Genomic DNA, 21359 nt, shown 5'->3' with positions numbered 1-21359 from the left:
TTATATTTCCATTTATTTTATGAATTTTGCATCTAAACAATATAAAATAAAGCAAAGCATTGTTGAAATTCTGGTAAAAGGGATTTCCGAATTATATAATCCGGAAATTTCTGAGTAACTAGTTCCGGATTATGAAATTCGAGGGATTTTTTAAAAATTTATAGGGCGCGCGAGAATTTAAGTGGATGCAAAAAGTAATAGTCTTTATTTTTTGACATAATTACCCAAATCCAATATGATTTGGATAAATAATTATAAAAATATAAGAGTGTTATCAACCCACTCTTTTCAACATTTAGTTATACAAGCAATACTCATTTGAAAAGCCTTTTTAACTCTCACTTTTACATTAGGTTCTATTTATATTAGAGTAAGTTGCTGCTAACACACACAATGATTGATTGAAACTATAACAATTCTCGCTAAATCAAGTAGGTTCTATTAAGCAGCACACACATACACTGCACTTCTACTAAACTAGATAGGAAAATAATAGTCCGTGCTTTTTACAATTTTGCCCTTATTAAGGGCATTTTCGTCAATTGGTAAATGGACTCCCCTTGCCTATATATGTGTGAAAAGAAAAAAAGAAAAAAACAAAAGAAGTGGGACGAGAGAAACGGGAACGGGAGAGGAAGAAGGGGGAACAGTGAAAGAAGGGTCGTCTTCTTCTTCATCAAAGAGGTGATTTTCTTATTCCTTCTTGAATCTAAGGCCATGCATGTCTCAGATTGAATGAGTTTTGTGCTTTTAATTCAAAAATTTAGGTTTTTGGTTTGTTTCTTTGCAATTTTGGGTTTAATTCATCTATGTGAAATTAAATTTCTCAATTTGTATAGTTTTGAACTATTGTGATCAGATTGTTTAGAAAGTAGCAATTAAGTTGTTGTGGGGTATGTTTGAATTGATGTTTAGTGTTTGGGTTAGAATTGAAGTCTTTATAAGCAATAAGCTGTCAATTAAGTTGTTTTGCAGAAGCTTAAGTTGGAATACAAGTTGTTGCAGGTATGGTTATGTGTTCTTTATATTACCAATGCTATATTTAAGTTACCATATGAGTAGTTGGACTGATAAACTGTTTTGGGAGTTGACAGAATTGCTTAAATCATAATTGAGCTGTTTTAGAAGCTGACAGAAAGTGATTATGGAGGATTAGGGCAAGGGCAGAAGTGGATAAATTGTAATTAGGCCGCTGATTGGGATACAAACTAGGAATAAGCTGTTTTTGGAAGAAGTTTGGTGAAACCCGTATTTGTGACAAGGCTCCACTAAAAGGGTAAGAACTCACTTCCTGTAACGTCGAATCAAGTGATTTTTGTTCTTGGTTTTTGATGATTAAACTGATTTGGGCTGTTTTTGGTTTAATTTGTGCTGAGAAGAAATATCAATGATTAGTTTCTGATGCAAATATGTCTCTGCAGAAGCTGTTTTTGTGTTTTAAAGGTGTTATAACTTTGTATAGCATATTTCTATTTTTTTCCCTAACTTCCGTGTGATGATTCTTTGCAAAACAGAGAGACATTTCATGGTGCACTGAGTTTTGCGGCCTCACTTTCCCACTTTGGCTGAATCTATAGGTACTGACTTCAATTCAATGTCTTTGGTGAATTTAGATGACCAGCAAGTTCACTCCTTAATGACGATGAGAGAAATAGCGTGTGGAGTTGTTGTTGGTCGGGATAGAAAGGTTAGATTATAGATATATAAGAAGTTAATTATGTTTTTACTATGAAAGTTCAATAAAATTTGACTTTGGCTTTCTTCTATGTAATTGATTTATGTTTTTAGGGAGGAAAATCATCAAGGATTGTGAGTAGTGTATTGGCTCTTAAATCCTATAGTGAATGGAAACAAACTGGGGCTAATGGTGTATGGAAATTTGGTGGTACTATCAAACCTGCAACCACTGCAAAATCTTGTGAGAAAAAACTGATAAATTTTCATTATGTTGGTGATTGGTATAATCAGGACTACACGGTTAGTTATTGCCTTTCATTTAAGTTTCATTTTGAGGGTTACTTCTGTCTCTATTTTTTTGAATGTGCCTGATTTTCATTTTTCATAACAATGATCGAACAATGTTAATTTTTTTTGTTACAAGTTCATTTCTTCTTTTCAATTCTAATGGAAAGGTAACATATTTTATATGTTGCTATTGTGTGTAAATTAAGATTGAACTGTGATCTGAATTTTGCTAAGTTGGCTTTTTATCTTACTGAATTTCTGGTAGAATAGACGTTATGGAATCTCAATCTAAACTATGATTGTATTTATTTTGTGGGGATGTTGTTTTGATTTCTCTACCAATTTTAGTAGAGTTTACACTGAATAGAAACGGTGTTCCTTTCTGTGCTATATTAGGTGACTCTCTCAGTGATATTGATTGCTGCTGGAGTTCTCATAGAAGCCCTTGGATATTTTTCCTTTGACTTTTTGGGTATAGCATGGCTTTCATTTCTGTTTTCTTCCAGGTGATATGCTGATATTTTGTTGTGCATAATCCTTTAAATGGGGTAATAGATACTGTAACTGTGCGTGCTTTTCTCATTGTGTTGCCTACTCTCCTATGCAGACCATGTATGTTGTGCTGGTGGAAGAATCTGGCACTGAGAATGGACTTTCATCAGTGGGAATCATGTTCTACAACAGTTTTTTATGTCTTCCATTTTTTATGTTTCTTATTATAGCCACAGGTGAGCATGCTTTCATTTACATTTCATGAAATTGTAGTATTTACTCGCATCATGACAATTGCATTTTGTATTGTTGTTAATGTTGAGGTTGATGTTAGTAGTAGTGAGAGTTGATAGATGGAAATAGAATATAATTGAAGTTTCACTTTTCAAGCAGTACACTAACCTTATTCAATCAACATAAGTGTCTAGATATCCTGCTACAATGATGATTTCAGTTTCTTCTCTTGTGAGCATGGTAAGTTCTCAGTCTAAGATGAAGTTTTAAACCATGGTAGTAGTAATGATAACGATCGGTTGTGTCGCTATTCTTGATATCTAGCTCAAGATGTCTAGATATCTTGCTGCAATTTGTAGTATGGGAATACTTTGGCCTTTTACTTCAATCCATGTGCAGATTTGAATAATGATATATTACCTTGCATCCTCTGTAGATTTGTAGTATGGGAATACTTTGGCCTTTTACTTCAATCCATGTCTTAACTATATTCATTGTTAAGTATCTGTTCTATTGGCAGATTTGAATAATGATATATTACCTTGCATCCTCTGTAGATTTGTAGTATGGGAATACTTTGGCCTTTTACTTCAATCCATGTTTTAACTATATTCATTGTTGTTTAAATGCTTCTTCAGGGGATTCACTAAGATTAATGAAGATCTTCCTTTCAAATAGCTCTTTTCTTCTGTCTTAAATTGTAGTAGCAACATTTTTCATCATGATCTTCCTTTTGTATCTTTTACATCTAATGACTAATCTATTACAATTTATACTCCAAAAAAAGATAGGACATGATGCTAAACCTTAATTATCAATTGAGAAGCCATGAGAACGCTGTCATTTTTATTACTCCTCCAGACATGTCCTCTTTCTTCTAAAGAATGCATTTTTAACTTCAGGGAAGTGGTTCTTCGAATGAGCCGATAAGAATAATTAGTTCAAAATTTTAAAGGCTCAAAGAGGTTACAACTTTATGCACGGTTAATACAATGCTTGACTTGAAAGAAAACACCAATTGATTGCATTATTTGAAACTTCTCTTTGCTTGCTTATATGTCACTTCTTTCAGTCCTAAAGTGTAGAATTGATTCATGTTAAAGTCATGTAGCAAAAGAAAAAAGGGATTAGCAAATAAACTGATATTAGGAGTTTATTAAGATTATGTTGATAGTTTTAGTTTAGTTTCTTCTTAATATTTCTTGGAAGAGAGGAACTTTGTTGAAGATGTAGGCCTGAGCTCTTCTAGAAAATTTTACTTATATTTGAGTCCGGAGGGTGTTTTTCAAAGAACTTCTTTTATTTTTTCCCCACTTTTTCTTCATTAATCCCTGAATTTGCAGGCCTGAACTATAAAATTTACATGATAGAAACAGAGAGATTGTGTATTTCTTTTGCAAGCTGAGGATGTTAAAGAGCTAATTTCCATATTAGGTCTCGCTTTGATTTTTAGATTTCAGAGGATCTTAACATTAACATTATTATTTTGAAAATCATATCCTTTTTTGGGAATCATTGTTACAATGAAAAATAGTTTTGAGTTCATCATGTATAGATACTATAGTAAGCTCAGAAATCATTATAGAGTGACAAATTGATTTTTGAAGTGAAACACAAGCACACTGAACCAATACTGCCACATCTTTCTGTTATGATGTAGCTTTTGATAAGTGATCTGAATTAATTTTTGGACTTATTGACCAAGTAATTAGTATTGTTAATTAAATTCTAAGATTTGTTTCTATGGATTTGGTTCTTTTTCTTTCAAGAAATACTGAATGAGTGAAGTCATTATTTGATGAAGCTGATATGTTGCAGCAACTCAGTTTTAGATAGGAGATGGGCTAATAATTTCTAACATCATTTCCTGTAATAAATATTGCTATATCTCTTAAAGCATTTAAAAATTATCAAATCCCGTTATAAACAAAGTTAATGTGTCTGTTTTCATCTCAGTCTCAGGAGTAGAACCAACCTTCTTATGGATTATGCATACACTTCCTCCATACAAATGTCCTTTTTTCTTTCAATGTATAAAACAATCATTATCAATTGGTAGATTGTGCAGGTTGACTTTGGTGTTTTGGTTCTGAATTTTGATTATATTTAGCCATCAAGTAATTACTTATATATATTTTTTTATACTATGAAGAAAAATCAATTTAATGAATTTTGTTAACTTGCAGACATATGCAGCACAGGGTGGGCCTGAGTTCTTCTTCATTGTAAACATCCAGGTTAATTAGTAATCCTTGGCTTAGGTTGTTCTTAACATAAAATTTAGCATGACACTGATTTAGACGTTTCTTTGAACCAGGTTCCAGGTTCTACAACATATAGCTTGGCACTATACTATATGATGAACACTCCTGAGGAAGATGCTCCTTTGCTTGATAGTTTTATCAAAGGTGACAGTGCCTTCAGAAATTCAAGATTTAAACTCATACCATACATATCTAAGGTTAGTAAAGTAACCAGTGACTGTCGTTCTGCACTCTGAGGTGCATCTTAATGGCTCTTCATATAAAGTAACTGGTGTTTTGCCGAAAACATCTTTTCATTAGAACATGTTTTTCCAGTGGTTGGCTTGAATAACATGTTTTAGCAAACAATGAACTTTCAGGATAATCTGTCTTTTGATTGTGTTTTATACTTCTTATAATGCCTTTCATGTCCATGTGTATTAGATTAAGATAAAATTTGTTTGAAAGGGGGCAACATTTAGGGGGTACCGCTATAGGTATTAGGTACCATAGGTCAGGATGTTAATACTGCAATTTGTAGGAAAGAATGACTTTGTTTTTTCTGATTGAAATTATTAAAAAATTATTTAGGTAATTTTATATGTTGAACTTTATAAGTCAGTAGATTTTTACATTTATTTGTATTCCCTCTAAAGATTATGACAACCGCCTCAGAACTTCGAATGAAGATGTGAAAGCTTAACACCAACATGATTGAAGAGACCAGAAAAATGAAAGTGAAAAGGATTGACAACAATAAAGTGGACATTTCTGCTACACATGCTGCAAAAGGTAACCAAAATATCATTCATTGTTCTGCAACATGAATTTATTTTCACAGGATGAACTCCACAGTTCTAAGTTGAATATTTCTGGTTGCAGGCCTCTCGAATACAAAATTTGAAGATCTTCAAGAATTTGTAACTCTTACGAAGAGTACGTGACCTGGTATATATTTTTCATCAACCCAGTTGGAGTGGTCTTATGACTTCTGCTTGCTCTACTTGTAATTGTTTATTGGTAGTCTATTAGATGGAATTTGCCTCTCTTATACTAAAATTTATGGATTTAAATTATTCGGAGATACCTGCACAACTAAGCACTCTTTCTCAATTTAATTGGGCAAAAGGAAGAAGCTAGAAGTTAGTAAGTGATAGGTACCAAAGTGAAGTAGCTGACAAGTTATAGGGAGATACTTGTGTTTCTTTAATTATTAGTTTTGATTTAATTGTTAGCTGAGTTTAGTAGGTTGCGGTAAAACCTTGGATTCTAATAAAGCTATTTTTTCATTGCTAAAATCTTGATGAGATTTCTCTATTTACTGCACAAAAGGTGAATATGTAAAGGGAAAGTAGAAGGGAAATATTAGCATATGTTAAGGAATAATTGTTTAGACAATCTTGATCATAGTTATAGCATACATAAAGCAAAAAAAGTTATGGGTGATGAATATCATTGTGATCATGTTCTGCAATGGTTTTAGATGTTATGCAACAAGAAGGTTTGGATTTTATTCGGTGATTTGGAAATTGATTAAGGATGTTAATTGTTTTTCAGACTCATGGAGTGCTGAATGTAGTGGGCTGGGGGATCTAGATGCCCTTGGGAGCTGTGATTGCAAGGTACTTGAAGATGTTCAAATCTGCAGACCCTGCTTGGTTTCACCTTCATGTTACCTGCCAATCAGCTGCCTATATAGTTGGTGTTGCTGGATGGGGTACCGGTCTCAAGTTTGGCAGTGACTCGGCTGTTGTTACATATTCAACTCATAGAACACTCGAGATCATCATCTTCTGCCTTGGAGCCCTTTAGGTATGAGATTACATGTTCATGTTCATGATTTGTTTACATGAAATATTTTAAATTGCATACGCGGTAACTGTTGCAGTTGTGTCGCGACAATTGATATTGTCGAAAATCACATTCAAATACAGCTGACCCAACTTCAACTGTTGTTGATGAGTAGTTTCTTATACTGTAAACTACTAATATACAAGGTTTTGAATTGTGGCTGTGGAAACTGTTGCAATCATTGATATTGCAGAGAAACACAGTAAATATGATTGATGCAACTTCAATTGCTGTTGTGAAAATATAAAAAAGCAATGTTGATGCACATCCAGATTGCGGTGTCGAAGTTGTTTTTGAAGCCTTGCTGATATGCCTCTTTTGAATGCTACGTTATGCTGCTAATAATTAAAATGAAATTGACAGAAATTTCTGCTACTGAATACAGGTTTTTGCTATGCTGTTGAGGCCAAAAAAAGATCACAAATTCAGATGCTACTGGAACCTTTACCATTGGGGTGTCGGATATGCAACTACAATCATCAACATCATCAACATCTTTAAAGGGTTTGAGACATTGGAGGTGTCTACAGCAGATCGCTACAATAACTGGAAGCATGCATACACCGGCATTATTGCAGCATTGGATGGCATTGCTGTACTTTTGAAAGCTTACACATGGATCATTGTGATCAAGAGGAAGAAATCAGAGAATAAGTTGCAAGGAATGGATGGTATGAATGTTATATTACAGTTCTTCACAAAAAACAAATACAATAGCCACTAATAGATTTAGACTTATAGCTCTTGATGCTTCCTCTGAAGTTGAAAATGCAACAAAGCCAGATCCTCTGCTGACACCATTTGGGTCTCGCATAATCTGAAGTATTATTGGTGAAAAGAATTTAATTGGCCAACGTCTGCAGCATTAAAAAATGAATAGACTGACATAGATATCAGTTAAAAGAATAATAGTGCACGCCTTGTACGAAGTAATTGTGCCAAAACTCGGAGAACATTTCCTTGAGTTTTTCATCAGTAGTGAAATCATCCAGGTTCTTGAAATACAAGTTCAGACCTTGAAATTTGTCTACTACAGGTAATGGATATGGTTCTAGGGTGTAGGGTACGGAGATAGATATAGATGCTGGATTTTGGCTTATGAGTTTTGGTGTTAGACCTTTTTTGTATATTTTGTTGCATGAGTTTTTGTAGTATACTCTTGGATTCTGATTTTTAGATTATTCTTTCATAGCACAGTGAAATCCTGGAGTATGGTTTTCGCCATGCTATTATTCCAGTGGATACTTTGTATCATTTACATACATAATTGTATTTTTTATTAAATTTTTATCTTGATATTTCTCTCTTGCTTCTACTTTCATATTCCTCTTCTTATGTTCTCTTATGTTGAACAACAACAGAGAACGGGGTTTTAAAGTGCAATAACAATGATTGGTGTTATGAAGTATGCGATGACTGGTGTTACGAAGTATCACTGTTAAATATGACTAATACATAGAGAAAAATATTATCCCATTGACATTATAGATTATCCTCTCTAGGGTGCCAAACTTATTCAAATCCACCATCACAAATATTCGGATTATGCGACCTTCGTTCTCGAATTTACGAAAAATGGCAATGTTTCGTAATTTGAACATCTCTCCTTTAGAGCAAATTTTTTAAAAAATACGTAATTTATCTCGTGCGAAGCACGGGTTTGTAACTAGTTTTTTACCTTAAAATTAGTCATTCTTAGTTGCGCATAGGGATGGAAATGAGTCGAGTCGAATCGAACCTGTCTGAGTTCGACTCGACTCGTTAAGAATTGGCTCGATTCGAACTTCGGTTTGAGTTTGACACGAACTTTTTTTCCAGCTCGAATTCGGTTCGTTTAAAGTTCACGAACAGTTTGGTTCAGCTCATTAGGTTCAATTCGTTTGTTCAAAGCACATAGCTTTAGGTATGGAAATAAGTAAAGCCACTTGAAACACATAACTCAAAAGTCAAAAAATTTAAAATTTTGGCCCATAAATATATTGGAATTTATACCAATTTTTAATGGATAAGATGAGGCTATTATTACACATAGTAATTAACACTGATATGCAACCACCAAATACAGTTTTGCCTTCATGTATCATATGTTTTTCTTATTATAGATAATTGTATTTTTCATTTTTCACACATGTTATGATGCGAGAGTCATCTCATTTTTATCCTATTATTGCTAAGTGCCTGTCTTAATTTTTTATAATCAATTAAATATAACTTTAAAAATATTTTTTAAGTGTTATACATATACATATATATATATATATATATATATATATATATATATATATATATAATCGAGTCATCTCGTGAACCAACGAGTCGAACTACGTATAGCTTAAGTTCAGCTCATTTAGTTGACGAACTTAATTTTCAGCTCAAGTTCGACTCATTTGGTTCATGACCCAAGTTCGACGAATCAATTGTCGAATTGAATTACGAATTCTAATCGAGTTTGTTCGGTTCATTGTCAGCCCTAGTTGCGCATAGAAAAAATCATGCTCCCCTATGGTATAGTTGAACTATACTCTACTCCATTGAGAATTAAATATCTAGTACACCTTAACATGTTTTATTATAATTAATAAATAAATATTTTATAGTAGCAATAAAGTTTAAGTCATCGTGGATTTTTATGTGGATGAGGTTGGGTAGCTTAACTAGTGTGAGATAAGAGTTTTTTTTTTTTTTTTTTGAGGAAAGTGTGAGATAAGAGTTAAAAACAAGGGAGAAGATCATATATTCTAACTTGTAAAAAAAAAATCATATATTTTAACATAAGAAAGGATAATAGTGTAATTTAAGCATCTTTTGAAAGAAGAGGGTGTAATTTACTTAAAGAATATCACAAAATGAACATGATTTTCAATTATTTACTTTTTTTTTTCCTACTTATTGAACCCTCCAAATATTGTACTTTACATTGGTGACATTAATATTTGATAAATATAATTTGATAAAAATAATATAATACTTTATTTATGGTATTTTATCATTATGTGTGAAACTAACAAAATACACACTCATTGTGAGATGAATGAAGTATATTATTAACCATTATTAATTTCTCTTTCTTTGTTTATTATATAACTAATGATAGAGTGTAAGTGAGTATGTAACATATAGAATTTAAAATTAATTATATTTCAAAATTTATGTATCAAATTTTAAACAACTTATATTTTTACCAAAACAAAGCAACTTATAATAATTTAAATAAATATATGCTTCAATTTATAAGTGGGTCAATATGTACTTCTCATGATTCACAATTGAGTTCCTTCAAAAAAAAATGATTCACAATTGAGGACTATATAAATATTACGTGCTCCCTTCACATAAAAAATATATATATATTACGTGTTCTTCAAGTGTCTTTTTTATCTAGTAGACTTCGGCCCTGTTTGGTAAAAATAGCAGATAACTTATAAGTTAGCTGATAGCTGATGACTGATAGCTGATAGTTTATAGTTGATGACTGTTGACTGATAGCTTATAAGCTAGATAAAGTGTTTGGTAAAATTAACGGTTCAACTAAATGTTCTTAACATGTCTGTTAAAAATCATTTAAAAATATTAAATTTTAAGTATAATTAAACAAATTTTAATTTAACAGGGACCAACACATACTTTTAGTCCTTGTAAAATTAAAATTTGCTTAATTGTGCTTAAACTTTTAAATTCTTAACATATTTTTTACATACTTATTTAGAACATTATACAAAGTTCCTCCGCAAAAAAGTAACTCAAAATTTTATTATTAGGTCCAAATTTTCATTAATATAATCTTGAAATTTTGGCTTTTAGAAAAATTCATATTTAATTCATTACATGTTAAAAAACTAAAATATTTCATAAAAGAGTATCTTACGATGTTATGAACATGTCTGTAAAAAATCTTTCAAAAATTTAGAAGTTTAAGCATAATTAAACAAATTTTAATTTAGCAGGGACTAAAAACATTATCGGAAAATTTTGTAGGGACTAAAAAGTGTGATTTATTTTTATAGGGACTAAAAACAAAACTGCAGATATTTATAGGGACCAAAAACTTAATTATCCCATATTTTTTTAGAGAAATGATAAACAAACACAAAAAAACAAACACAAATACGACACCATATACCGTATGCCTACCGTATGTCACTGTTCACTAATACTTCATTTTTTTATTTTTTATTTTTGCTTTCTCTCTCACTCTCTTCCTCTTCCTCTTTCCCTTCTCTGTTACTCTCTCATCTTCCTCTTCTCTGCCACTCGCATGCGACCTCTCTCTCAGTGTCGTTGGTCTCCGGCGGCGTGAGAGAGATAACCCTTATTTCGTTATTCACCATGGAAGAAGGACGTGCAGGGTCTGAGTCCGACCCGAATCAAGGAGAACCAAGAAACTACGATTCGATTGCACCGGTGATGAGAAAGTGGTGCTAGAGTGCAGATCTGAAGGAAGAGGGTATTTGGTCGGAAAACGGTCGACAAGGATGTGTGTAGGTATAGTGAAAACGGGAAGAAGGAGTTATGGGTGGTGGTCGGAGTAAACACGCGAAGAAGAAGAAGAAGAAGAAGGGTGAGAAAGAAGTTTTGGGTAGGAAGAAGACAAAAGGGTCGCAGCAGAGAATGGGGAGGAAGGAGAAGATGGGAATGAAATTACACAATTGTCCCTGTGTTTTCTAGACAAAATTACTTATTTGCCCATGGTGTCTTTTATGTGTCAAAAAACTTGTGTCCATTTATCATTGCTGATTTTTTTATCTAAAATTTATCCAAACTTGCTAGCATGTATTTGAACAATTAGAATAATATTTCATGTACATCTTTTCATATACACCTTATGTGGCATTAAGGACCACACTCTCTTTCATTGCCCTCTTCTACCTTCTCTCTCAACATAAACACATATCTCTCTCTCTCTCTCTCTCTCTCTCTCTCTCTCTCTCTCACACACACACACACACACCACACCACACCACACCCTCTACAACACAACATGTGCCCTCACACCGACTACCTATTTTCTCCCCCGCCGCTTCTGCCACCCCCCGCACCACCATTCTCTCTCTCCTTTGCAACTTTTTTTTGTTTTCTTTTTTCGCTTTCCTTCTCTCACCCACAACCACATCCCTTTCCCTCTCTCTAATCCGAGCTCTCTCTCTCTTCACGAGTTCTCTCTCATCGAAATTCTCTCTTACTATTTCGATCTAACAGAATATAAATAGTTTGGTAGTGAGTTACGACCCTACCAAAACGGCGACATGATGGTGGCAGAGTGGCCGAATCTGAACAGGTTGGAAGTTTCCGATAATTGTGGTATCGTGTGGGCGATGGTACCATACTCTAATCTTTTGTCAATTTCTCATATATATTATTAAAAAAGGGAAAAAAGTATATAAAAAATGGGGGACATAAAATCTGACCCATTCAATCCATGTGAATAAACCCTAACGGGTAATATATAAAAAAGAACAACACAGTGGATCCAACCATAATCAATTCTAACAATCGAACACCATAGACATTTGTGAGTACCAAGCGGGTTTATATTTGGTGAATGACTCGATCGCCTACACGAAATCAGATCATGTACCATCAACTCCATGCAATAAAGGCAGCAAGCATTAATGACTCTTTTGAGTCCACACAGTCCCGTATCAAACAAAAAGATGATTGGGATACGAAACCAAATAGTAGACACGTTTGAACTAGAGACAAATTAACTAAAAATAACATAGGGACATATTTGTCATTTTAATTAAAATATGTTGTTTGCGCGTTTCTCTTTACGCTTCTCAATATCTCTAAAACCTCTTAAATACACATTCGATTGTTATCTATCAGACGTACATTTAAAAAACAAACGTAGATCTAATAAATAACTATAAGATGTATATTTAGAAGGCATTAAAGATATTAGGAGGCCTAAACTTGATTCACGCATTTGTTTATCAATGAGGGGAACATAAAACATGTGGGGCACACCTGCAGTTTTCCGCTCTCTCCAGTCTCCACTATTGTTTGCCAAACAATGTATCTGAATCTGAGCTTTCTTTCTTTTTATGAATCTTTGGGTTCAATCTTCATCCCTTAAACCAAACATAGTGTCAAACTTGATTCACGCACTTGATTATCTTCAGTTCAGTGTCTTGTACAATGCATGAAACATATAACTTTCGGAATTTTAATGAATCTTCGATCAGCGGAAACATAGAACTAGTTATTTCTCTTTCAAAACAATTTTTAGGCTAAATATTGGAAAAAATAATTACTTTTTGAAAGAAAAGAAATACAACGATTTTAATTAAAAAATGAGTTATTTTTACAAAAATAATAGATCCATCACTGATAAAATTTGAGTATGACCCAAAATTAAAGGAAGGGAAAAGTTGAAGACCTTGTGTTCTCGTAATAGATAATTGGTGGATTTTATCTTGTACAATAAGGTAATAATTTTTATGAAAATATATTACAGCTTTGTTTAATACCACAATCATATGTGGATTTTTTATGTCGGTAATAAATTTTTATGAGAGTTTTTTTTTAGAGGTCTGAGTTTTATTGAACAATATAAATTGTAAAATACGAGTTTACAAACAGCAACAATTCCAGGAATTTGACGTCGGCAGATTATCTTTAACAATGCAATATATATATTAATAAAAAAACAAAATTAAAAAAAGTGACGGATGCATTATGAGTGAGATCACTGTGCCATCGACATGAGATAGAGGGAGGAAGAGAGGTTCCTATGATTCAACGAAGATATGGTTTAGAGAAAAATTGATATGATTATTGATCTGGATATCCAACAAAAAAAATCAGATTTATAAAAGCAGATGATCCCCCGTTTTAGAATAAACCGATTAATTTTTATATGTAAACATCTGATTATTTGAATTTGTATGTGACTTTCTTCATGTATCCGGATATTTTATAAAAGCAATTCATTCTTTCTTTAAAAAAAAAAGTAAGTCATTCAAAGATGTATGCACGCTCAGTCGCTCAAACATAAATAAGGAATTTCAAAGAATCTTCTAAATGATTAAGCTAGCCAGTGGGATACATAAGCGTATGCTAAGAACAAAAATAAAATGGCAATTTCCACGGTACATTCAAATTTTGAGTGTACCGGTACACCCATGTATTAAATGAATAACTTAATGACTTATTTTTTTAGAAAAAATATATTTTCTAATAGTTTCAATTATAATAATTATATTTTATTTCAGAAAAGTGTTGGCAAATCAAAATTCAACTTTTTATTACTCATAACAGTGAATATTGATTATTTTTCGATAAAATGTTAAAAAATTAGTATGATTCTTATAAAGAATGAAATGATGTCTTTTCTTATGAAATAATATTTTCTAAAATATAAAAGTTGACAAAAATCTCTTTATTACATAAAAATGATCGTTAACTTATTGATTTATGAAATAGGTGTACCGGTACACTTTAATTTAAAGATGTACCGTAGAAACTCCCAAATAAAATACCTTTTTGCCCCACAATTATGTATTGTTGAGAATTCTCTCTACTTTTTGTATTGAAATCAAGTGACATATAAGTTCTGATGATGTGATTTAAAGAACAAAAATAAAATGCCTGCTCAATATCTATCACAGTGATCATCTAACTCCCTTTATATGGTAGCTAGTAGAACTAAGAAGTAGTTCAGTGCGCTACATAAGTAGACCCTCCAGTCACTATTATAAGCAAAAAACTATTCATTCATTAAATGATGTATGTGGTCTTTATTATAAACCATATACATCATTTAATGAATGAATAGTTTTTTGCTTATAATAGTGACCAGAGGGTGTAAGAGCGATACACTTATTTCTCGTGAACAAGTCTTATATATTATGGGAGGACTGGGACAGTTACAAGGCATATAGTTACTTATACAATTGCATAGTGATCATGTAATGTTAGTAAGGATGCGAAAAGATTTATTTATAGCACGACATTTCAAATTGTTTAAAAATAAAATAAAATGGGTCTATTATTTTAAGACAATTTTTTTTACCAAAATTAATGACTTATTTATCATTGAAGGGACTGTCATCCCCCCTAACATGAGAATAACCGCCAAAAGCATCATTTAGTTAACTGGCCAATTGATAATTAACATGCTTCGTGAAGTGTTCGTTAGTTAAAAAACGGCCATTATAGTAAGTTAACAGACTAACTAACTAGAAAGTGGTAGAAGTCAGACAGTTATGGCAAAGATTTACAACCTTCACTATTTAGGGTGCGTTTGTTTCAGATTTTTTTCAAAAAAAATCTATTTTTTCCCTTAAAAAAATCACTTTTTTCATTTTTAAGTGTTTGTTTAGGATTTTTAGAAAAATCATTTTATCAAAAAAAAAATCTATTTTGACCCTAAAATGAAAAGCTATTAGGATTAGCTTTTCTCAAAATCTATTTTGTTTAACAACAAGAAGATAACACATGTACATGTTAGAACTCACTTTTTAAAAAAATGGATATTTATGGATAGTAGACAAACACAAATAACTTCAGATTTTTTTGAAAATCTCTAGATTCTTTTGACACAAAATCTATTTTTTTTAAAGCTGAAACAAACGCACCCTTAATCATACGTGTTGGATACCAAACATATCTCGAATGCATTAATCCGAAGTGAAAATAGGATAAGCTAAAGCCAAGCCAAGGAGATTCTGAGTCAGCACGTATCTATAGAATAGAATCGCCCATTGGATAAGTTTTTCCGTGCTCTGCAAAACAACAAACACAATTACAAGTAATTTACAACCACGCCTTTTTTCTATAGTGGGACCCACAAGTTCCACCTTCTTCATATAAAACGAATCCTAACCCAATTCATTTCTCATTCCAAAATCATAGAACTTCTTATAACGACTTTTTCATCATCATATAACAAAACAAACAAACAAACATGCTCTCTTCAATATCTCTTCCTTCTTCTCTCTACGCCGCCGGTAACTTCTCCGGCACCACCGTAACACCACCGCCGTGTCGTGTGAGATCAAAACCAATAATCACCACAGCAAGCTCCACAGCCACCGCCGAACCTCGCTCTACATGGACGACAGAACAGCAAAGACCTTCGTATTTAAACATGAACTCCTTTTCTCACTCTTCTCCCGGATCACACTATGACATCCTCGGTATATCAGCAGGTGCTTCAAATCAAGAAATCAAGGCAGCCTACCGGCGACTTGCAAGAGTCTGCCATCCTGACGTGGCGGCGATTGATCGGAAAAACTCATCGGCGGATGATTTCATGAAAATTCAAGCTGCTTACTCTACACTCTCAGATCCTGATAAACGTGCTAATTATGATCGGAGTCTTTTCCTCCGGCGACAACGGCCTTTGTCGTCGTCGATAATATCTTCCGGTTACTCGGGTCGGAAATGGGAGACCGATCAATGTTGGTAATGAGTTGACTCATCCGAACAAACTTATGAGGAAGGTGCAAGATATTAATGAAGCACCATGCCTCAAGGCTCAAGTGTAATTTATTAGTAATTAGGTTTTTTACTCGTGATTAGTTAGTTAGATTTTCAGTTTGTAAAGGAGTTTTTTCCACTATAATAGAAAAGAAAATGATTGACCACTTTACTCTTCCTATTGCATCAAATTTTGAGATATACTCCATACATCCGTTTTAAAATATAAACAAAATTCACTTTTTAGGTTCATTTCATTCATTTAATGATGTACGTGGTCAACCACATACAGTACATCATTAAATGAATGAACCTAAAAAGTGAATTTTGTTTATATTTTGAAACGGATGGAGTAAACTACAAGAGAGAAAAAAAAATGATACTGTAATTTTTAGGTTAACCAGCTAGAACTAGAGCAGTAACATACTCCCTCCGGTCACTATTATAAGCAAATTTCTACTTTTTAGATTCATTTAATAAATGATGTATGTGGTCTACAATATAGACCAAATACATCACTTATTGAATGAACCTAAAAAATCAAAATTTGTTTATAATAGTGACAGGAGAGAGTAAGTGAAATCAGAAAAGTCCATTGTTCTAGTTCGGTGATTAATTAAGAGTTAAGACATGTTGTGATATTAATGATAGTTTGCAGGGTAAACTTTGGCTTAAAGTGTAAATAAAGTTCTGATGCTGTGATGTTGATTACTAGAACATGTTCTACAAATATTGAAACAATGAGATATAATTAGATATATATCATTAAAAAAAATGAGAAATTTCTAAATTTATGATTTCACTTAATTTATGGAAAGTCCGTTATATATAATGATTTTAGTTACAATAAAACAATGAAAAAAATTGAAACAATGATTTCACTTAATTTATATAAATTTGACTTTTAGGAGTATTTTTCTTGGAGTTTTTTTGATTTAGAAATTTCAAAATTTAGCGTGTTTATGAGTCACCAAAGCAAAGTTCTAGAAACTTGGAGGTTTCTAGAAGATATGCTGGTCTCTTGGTTGATCAAAATAATTGAATGCTTTCTTCTATTCAATTTCCCTTCTTTTATACTAGAACTTTTCTATTCATGTTTGTTTACTTTAAATTTAAACTACTTGAAAATAAAGCTAGTGAATAAATTGAATACTACAGTATGCAAAATAAATATGTCGGCAATTGTAGATTTTTAATTTCTTCATAAGAATATTTTATTTCATCTAAATTTAGTTATTATTATTTTTATTTATCAAGTAATTTAGTGATTATCAAGTAATTTAGTGATTAGAAATTTACCTTTTTAAAGTGAGTAAGAAGAGTGTTTTAGTGATTAGAAATTTACCTTTTTAAAGTGAGTAGTAAGAAGAGTGTTTAAGTTTCACATCCTAAATTTTGGCGGTGTCTGGGATTCGAACCCCGAACCTTGCATATATTATGCATTGTCCTTACCAACTGAGCTAAGCTTACAGGAATTAATTTGTACGTACACTATCTCGATCAAATGAGTTAAACTCATAAAAGATTTTTATTATTTTTATTTATTCATTTAAAATATGAATCTTTTTCTCCTTTTCATATATTCCCAGATCCAATTTCTAACGTACATGAAAAGGACGTCCTAAAAAATGTATCTTACGTGTTTGGATTGGATTGTCCTTGTGAATGGCTATAATTGTAGTACTATAGAAAGCAACCAATCAGCTTGACAGAAGAAAAAAGAGTTTGAAAGTCACATGTATGTCGGGGCCAATTCTTACTTGGTCGGATGCACAATTATAATATTTTAGCAGCACCTTAACGAGCGGATAAAATCAAGGGTCATGCTAACTAGTGTCTCTGGTATATTAGTTAAGAAAAATAAAAGTAGAAAATTTTACATTAAAAAGAGTAGTCTTTACATTTTTAGAAGTTTGACTAAACAAATTTCATGAATTTTTTACTATTGTAGTCTCTTTAACTAATGCTTCGGAGGCACTAGTTAGCATTTTCGTAAAGATTATATAATTTCATGTATGTTTAAATTATTTTTATTTAGACTTGTGTCCAAGTAAGTGTTGATCGGCTCCTATGTAGGGACGGATCTACCTACAAAGGTATGTAGGCTTGTGCCTACACTAACTTTGTAGAATTTTATTTTTAGGTAATAATAATGTCGTAATAAATAGTAATAGTTGAAATATTGATCAAATGGCCCACACAAACCATACAACACTTTTCTCTTGGCCCACACATATACACACACCTTGACACAACAAAACAACTTTGTCAAGAATCGGATGCGAAATCGCATGGGAGATGAATGGTTAAACAATTGTTTAGTTACTTATATAGAGAGATATACTTTTGTTGGTACTGAAAATGAAAAAATCATTCAATATTTTCAGAATATGGAGAATCGTATAGGACAATTATGATGTATATTTATACTTTCAAAAATGAAATAGTGTATATATATTTATATATGTGTGTGTGTGTGTGTGTGTGTTTTTTTTTTTTTAAGGAAGGAGTGTGTGTTTATATAATGTTTCAAATTTATATATATGTGATGCCCCCACTTTCCAAAATTTTTGGATCCGTCACTGCTCCTATGTTGGATGAATCGTGATCTTCTTCATTTCCAAAAGATTATATGGTACACATATATAGAAAAAAAAATTGCTGTGAATCAGAACAAAATTCTCTCTCAAAAACTTTAAGGGTGTGTTTGGATTGAAGGTTTAGATGGGAAAGAGAGGGTAGGATTAATTTTCTTTTTTAATTTATGAACTATATAACTTTTTTTTTCTAAAATACATTAAGTGTGATTTAAGTATTATATGATTATTTATCATGTTAATATTTTAACTTTTTAAAAAACATTTCATAGTGTCTGTAATTTAAAAATGAAAACTAAACTCTCCTTTCCCTTCCTCTCCTAAACCCTCATTTCAAACACACCCTAATACTATTGTAATTTTAGAGTTGAATTCAAGCTTAGAAACTCTAATTAAATCGAAAGAGTCGTCTTATCTTATCATCTTATCCAAGTGTTCTTTTGTATACTTAGAAAGATTGAACAAATATTGATTTTAAATTATTTATGTTTTTTAGGTGATAAAAAAGTTTGATAAACTAGATTATACTATTGTAATTTTAGAGTTGAATTCAAGCTTAGAAACTCTAATTAAATCGAAAGAGTCGTCTTATCTTATCATCTTATCCAAGTGTTCTTTTGTATACTTAGAAAGATTGAACAAATATTGATTTTAAATTATTTATGTTTTTTAGGTGATAAAAAAGTTTGAAAAACTAGATTATACTATTGTAATTTTAGAGTTGAATTCAAGCTTAGAAACTCTAATTAAATCGAAAGAGTCGTCTTATCTTATCATCTTATCCAAGTGTTCTTTTGTATACTTAGAAAGATTGAACAAATATTGATTTTAAATTATTTATGTTTTTTAGGTGATAAAAAAGTTTGAAAAACTAGATTTTATAATCTATATATGGTTCACATCTTTATATATTCAACATTTTATTAATTTATAGGTGATGTGAAACTTAATCACACACATAAAATCCAACATAAAGGTACCTATGTTAATCGTCTAACCGTGTTCGGAATATGATTACTTTTAATAAAGAGAACCTAATAAATTTTTGTGTGAGGTGTTAAAGAGGGAAGTATAAGTGTTCGAATGCTATAGAATATAGATGATGTTACAGCGAGACCAACAAATAGATGACGTTACAGCGAGACCAACAAATTCTAGTTGAGTTTTGCTCTCCACCCAACACATTTTGCTCGCGCCCTGCACTGCTTCCAAATATACCCTTGCGTTAGTTAAGTCACGCAGCGTGACTTAACTAACGCACGTTGTAAGCCATGCGTGACTTAAGTCACGCACGTTGTAAGCCATGCGTGACTTAAGTCACGCACCACTGGCCTATGCGCGAGTTAACTCACGCACGTTGGCCGGTGGTCTGTCCTCAAGAACACACGTTTTTGTGGACGGTGGTCACATTTTCAACCTTCAATCCACACGTTTTTTTTACCACATTTATGGTAGTTACAACCTAGGCTCCTATTTCTACCTATAAATACCCCTCCATACTTCCCTAATTCCTCACACCATACTACTTTCTCCCCCTCCTCACTCTCTCCCTCTATTTCTCTTCTTTCTTTCTTTTTTTTTCTATATTCTCTGTGGTAAAAAGTGATCAATTTTCGTCGGGGTAAAATAGTGAGTAGCCGACTTGGGGAAGTGATCGATCCTTGGAATAATTTTAAACCTGTTTTTTTAACCGCAGAAACTTTTTACCGTGGGTAAAAAGAACTTCTTGTGGTAAAAAAAAACAGATTTAAATTTAGCCCAATGGTTGATGATGTATTTTCCCCAAGAAGGCTGCTCACTATTTTACCCCACGAAGATTGTTCACTTTTTACCCCAAGGAGAAAATAAGTAGATTTAGTGAATAAGTTCAAACTTATTGTATGAATTATTGTAATGTATGAATTATTAATAAAATGAGATATTATTTATGCCTCAATTTTGTTCCTTTATTTTATATTTGCTTTTAGTTATGAATTATTGTAATGTATGAATTATTAATAAAATGAGATATTATTGTTATACCCTAATTTTGGACCTAAAAATACTTGCTCAATTCTTCTTTTCTTGTATTTCAAGTCATTTGATATGTCTCTGATCAATTACATCTTTCTTTGCATTTTATTTCAATATTACTTGCAAAATTCATGGAAAAGGGCATTTTAGTCATTTCTTATGTTAAAATTTCATTCAATCTTTGAAAAATTGTTTGAGTCCTTTCAAATAGTTTGAATAAGTTTCTATTTCAATTCCATGTCAAAATCCATTTTAAAAAAAATTGCATTTGAAGTAATTTTGAGTCAGTTTTGCCCCTAGGGGCATTTTAGTCTTTTTATGTGTTAAAACCCTGTTTAAATTCTAAAAATTGTCTCTGAGTCTATTAATTTGTTTGAATAAGCTCTTGCTTCAATTCCCTGTTAAAAATCCATTTTAGATATGCATCTGAGTCATTTTAGCCCCGGGGGCATTTTGGTCATTTCACACGGAATTTCGACAGAGAGAGGTTACTTTAAAGTGCCTCATTTAAGTAGTTGGTTCATTTTAGTCCGTTTTGTCA

At 32.1% G+C, this 21359-nt stretch overlaps 1 protein-coding gene and 1 pseudogene across 50 annotated transcripts; both read left to right on the top strand.

Annotated features, from left to right (window-relative positions):
- The first annotated feature begins 598 nt into the window (after nucleotides 1-598).
- LOC146920134 (uncharacterized) lies at nucleotides 599-8081 on the top strand. 50 transcript variants are annotated; one of them, XM_085713560.1, is made up of 14 exons: nucleotides 599-684; nucleotides 965-1005; nucleotides 1095-1276; nucleotides 1515-1687; nucleotides 1789-1977; nucleotides 2362-2471; nucleotides 2573-2693; nucleotides 2879-2931; nucleotides 4878-4928; nucleotides 5009-5152; nucleotides 5591-5726; nucleotides 5817-5882; nucleotides 6492-6746; nucleotides 7171-8081. In XM_085713560.1, the coding sequence occupies exons 6-11, from the start codon at nucleotides 2445-2447 to the stop codon at nucleotides 5627-5629; spliced, it is 435 nt and encodes a 144-aa protein (XP_085569686.1). In that variant the 5' UTR covers nucleotides 599-684; nucleotides 965-1005; nucleotides 1095-1276; nucleotides 1515-1687; nucleotides 1789-1977; nucleotides 2362-2444; the 3' UTR covers nucleotides 5630-5726; nucleotides 5817-5882; nucleotides 6492-6746; nucleotides 7171-8081. The 50 variants fall into 50 exon arrangements, with proteins under 50 accessions (XP_085569686.1, XP_085569649.1, XP_085569681.1 ...); XM_085713523.1 differs by lacking the exon at nucleotides 2879-2931 and having other exon boundaries at nucleotides 976-1005; nucleotides 1614-1687; nucleotides 5610-5726; XM_085713555.1 differs by lacking the exon at nucleotides 2879-2931 and having other exon boundaries at nucleotides 976-1005; nucleotides 1614-1687; nucleotides 5817-5870.
- A 7552-nt stretch (nucleotides 8082-15633) lies between these two features.
- On the top strand, nucleotides 15634-16380 carry LOC146920133 (chaperone protein dnaJ 11, chloroplastic pseudogene; annotated as a pseudogene).
- Nucleotides 16381-21359: the final 4979 nt, after the last annotated feature.

Source organism: Medicago sativa, chromosome 5, assembly GCF_051527215.1.
Source record: "Medicago sativa cultivar Bolivia chromosome 5, Bolivia_mono, whole genome shotgun sequence".
Taxonomy (NCBI): domain Eukaryota; kingdom Viridiplantae; phylum Streptophyta; class Magnoliopsida; order Fabales; family Fabaceae; genus Medicago; species Medicago sativa.
Note: the sequence above shows the minus strand (reverse complement) of the source record. Positions and strands in the feature narration are given on the sequence as shown.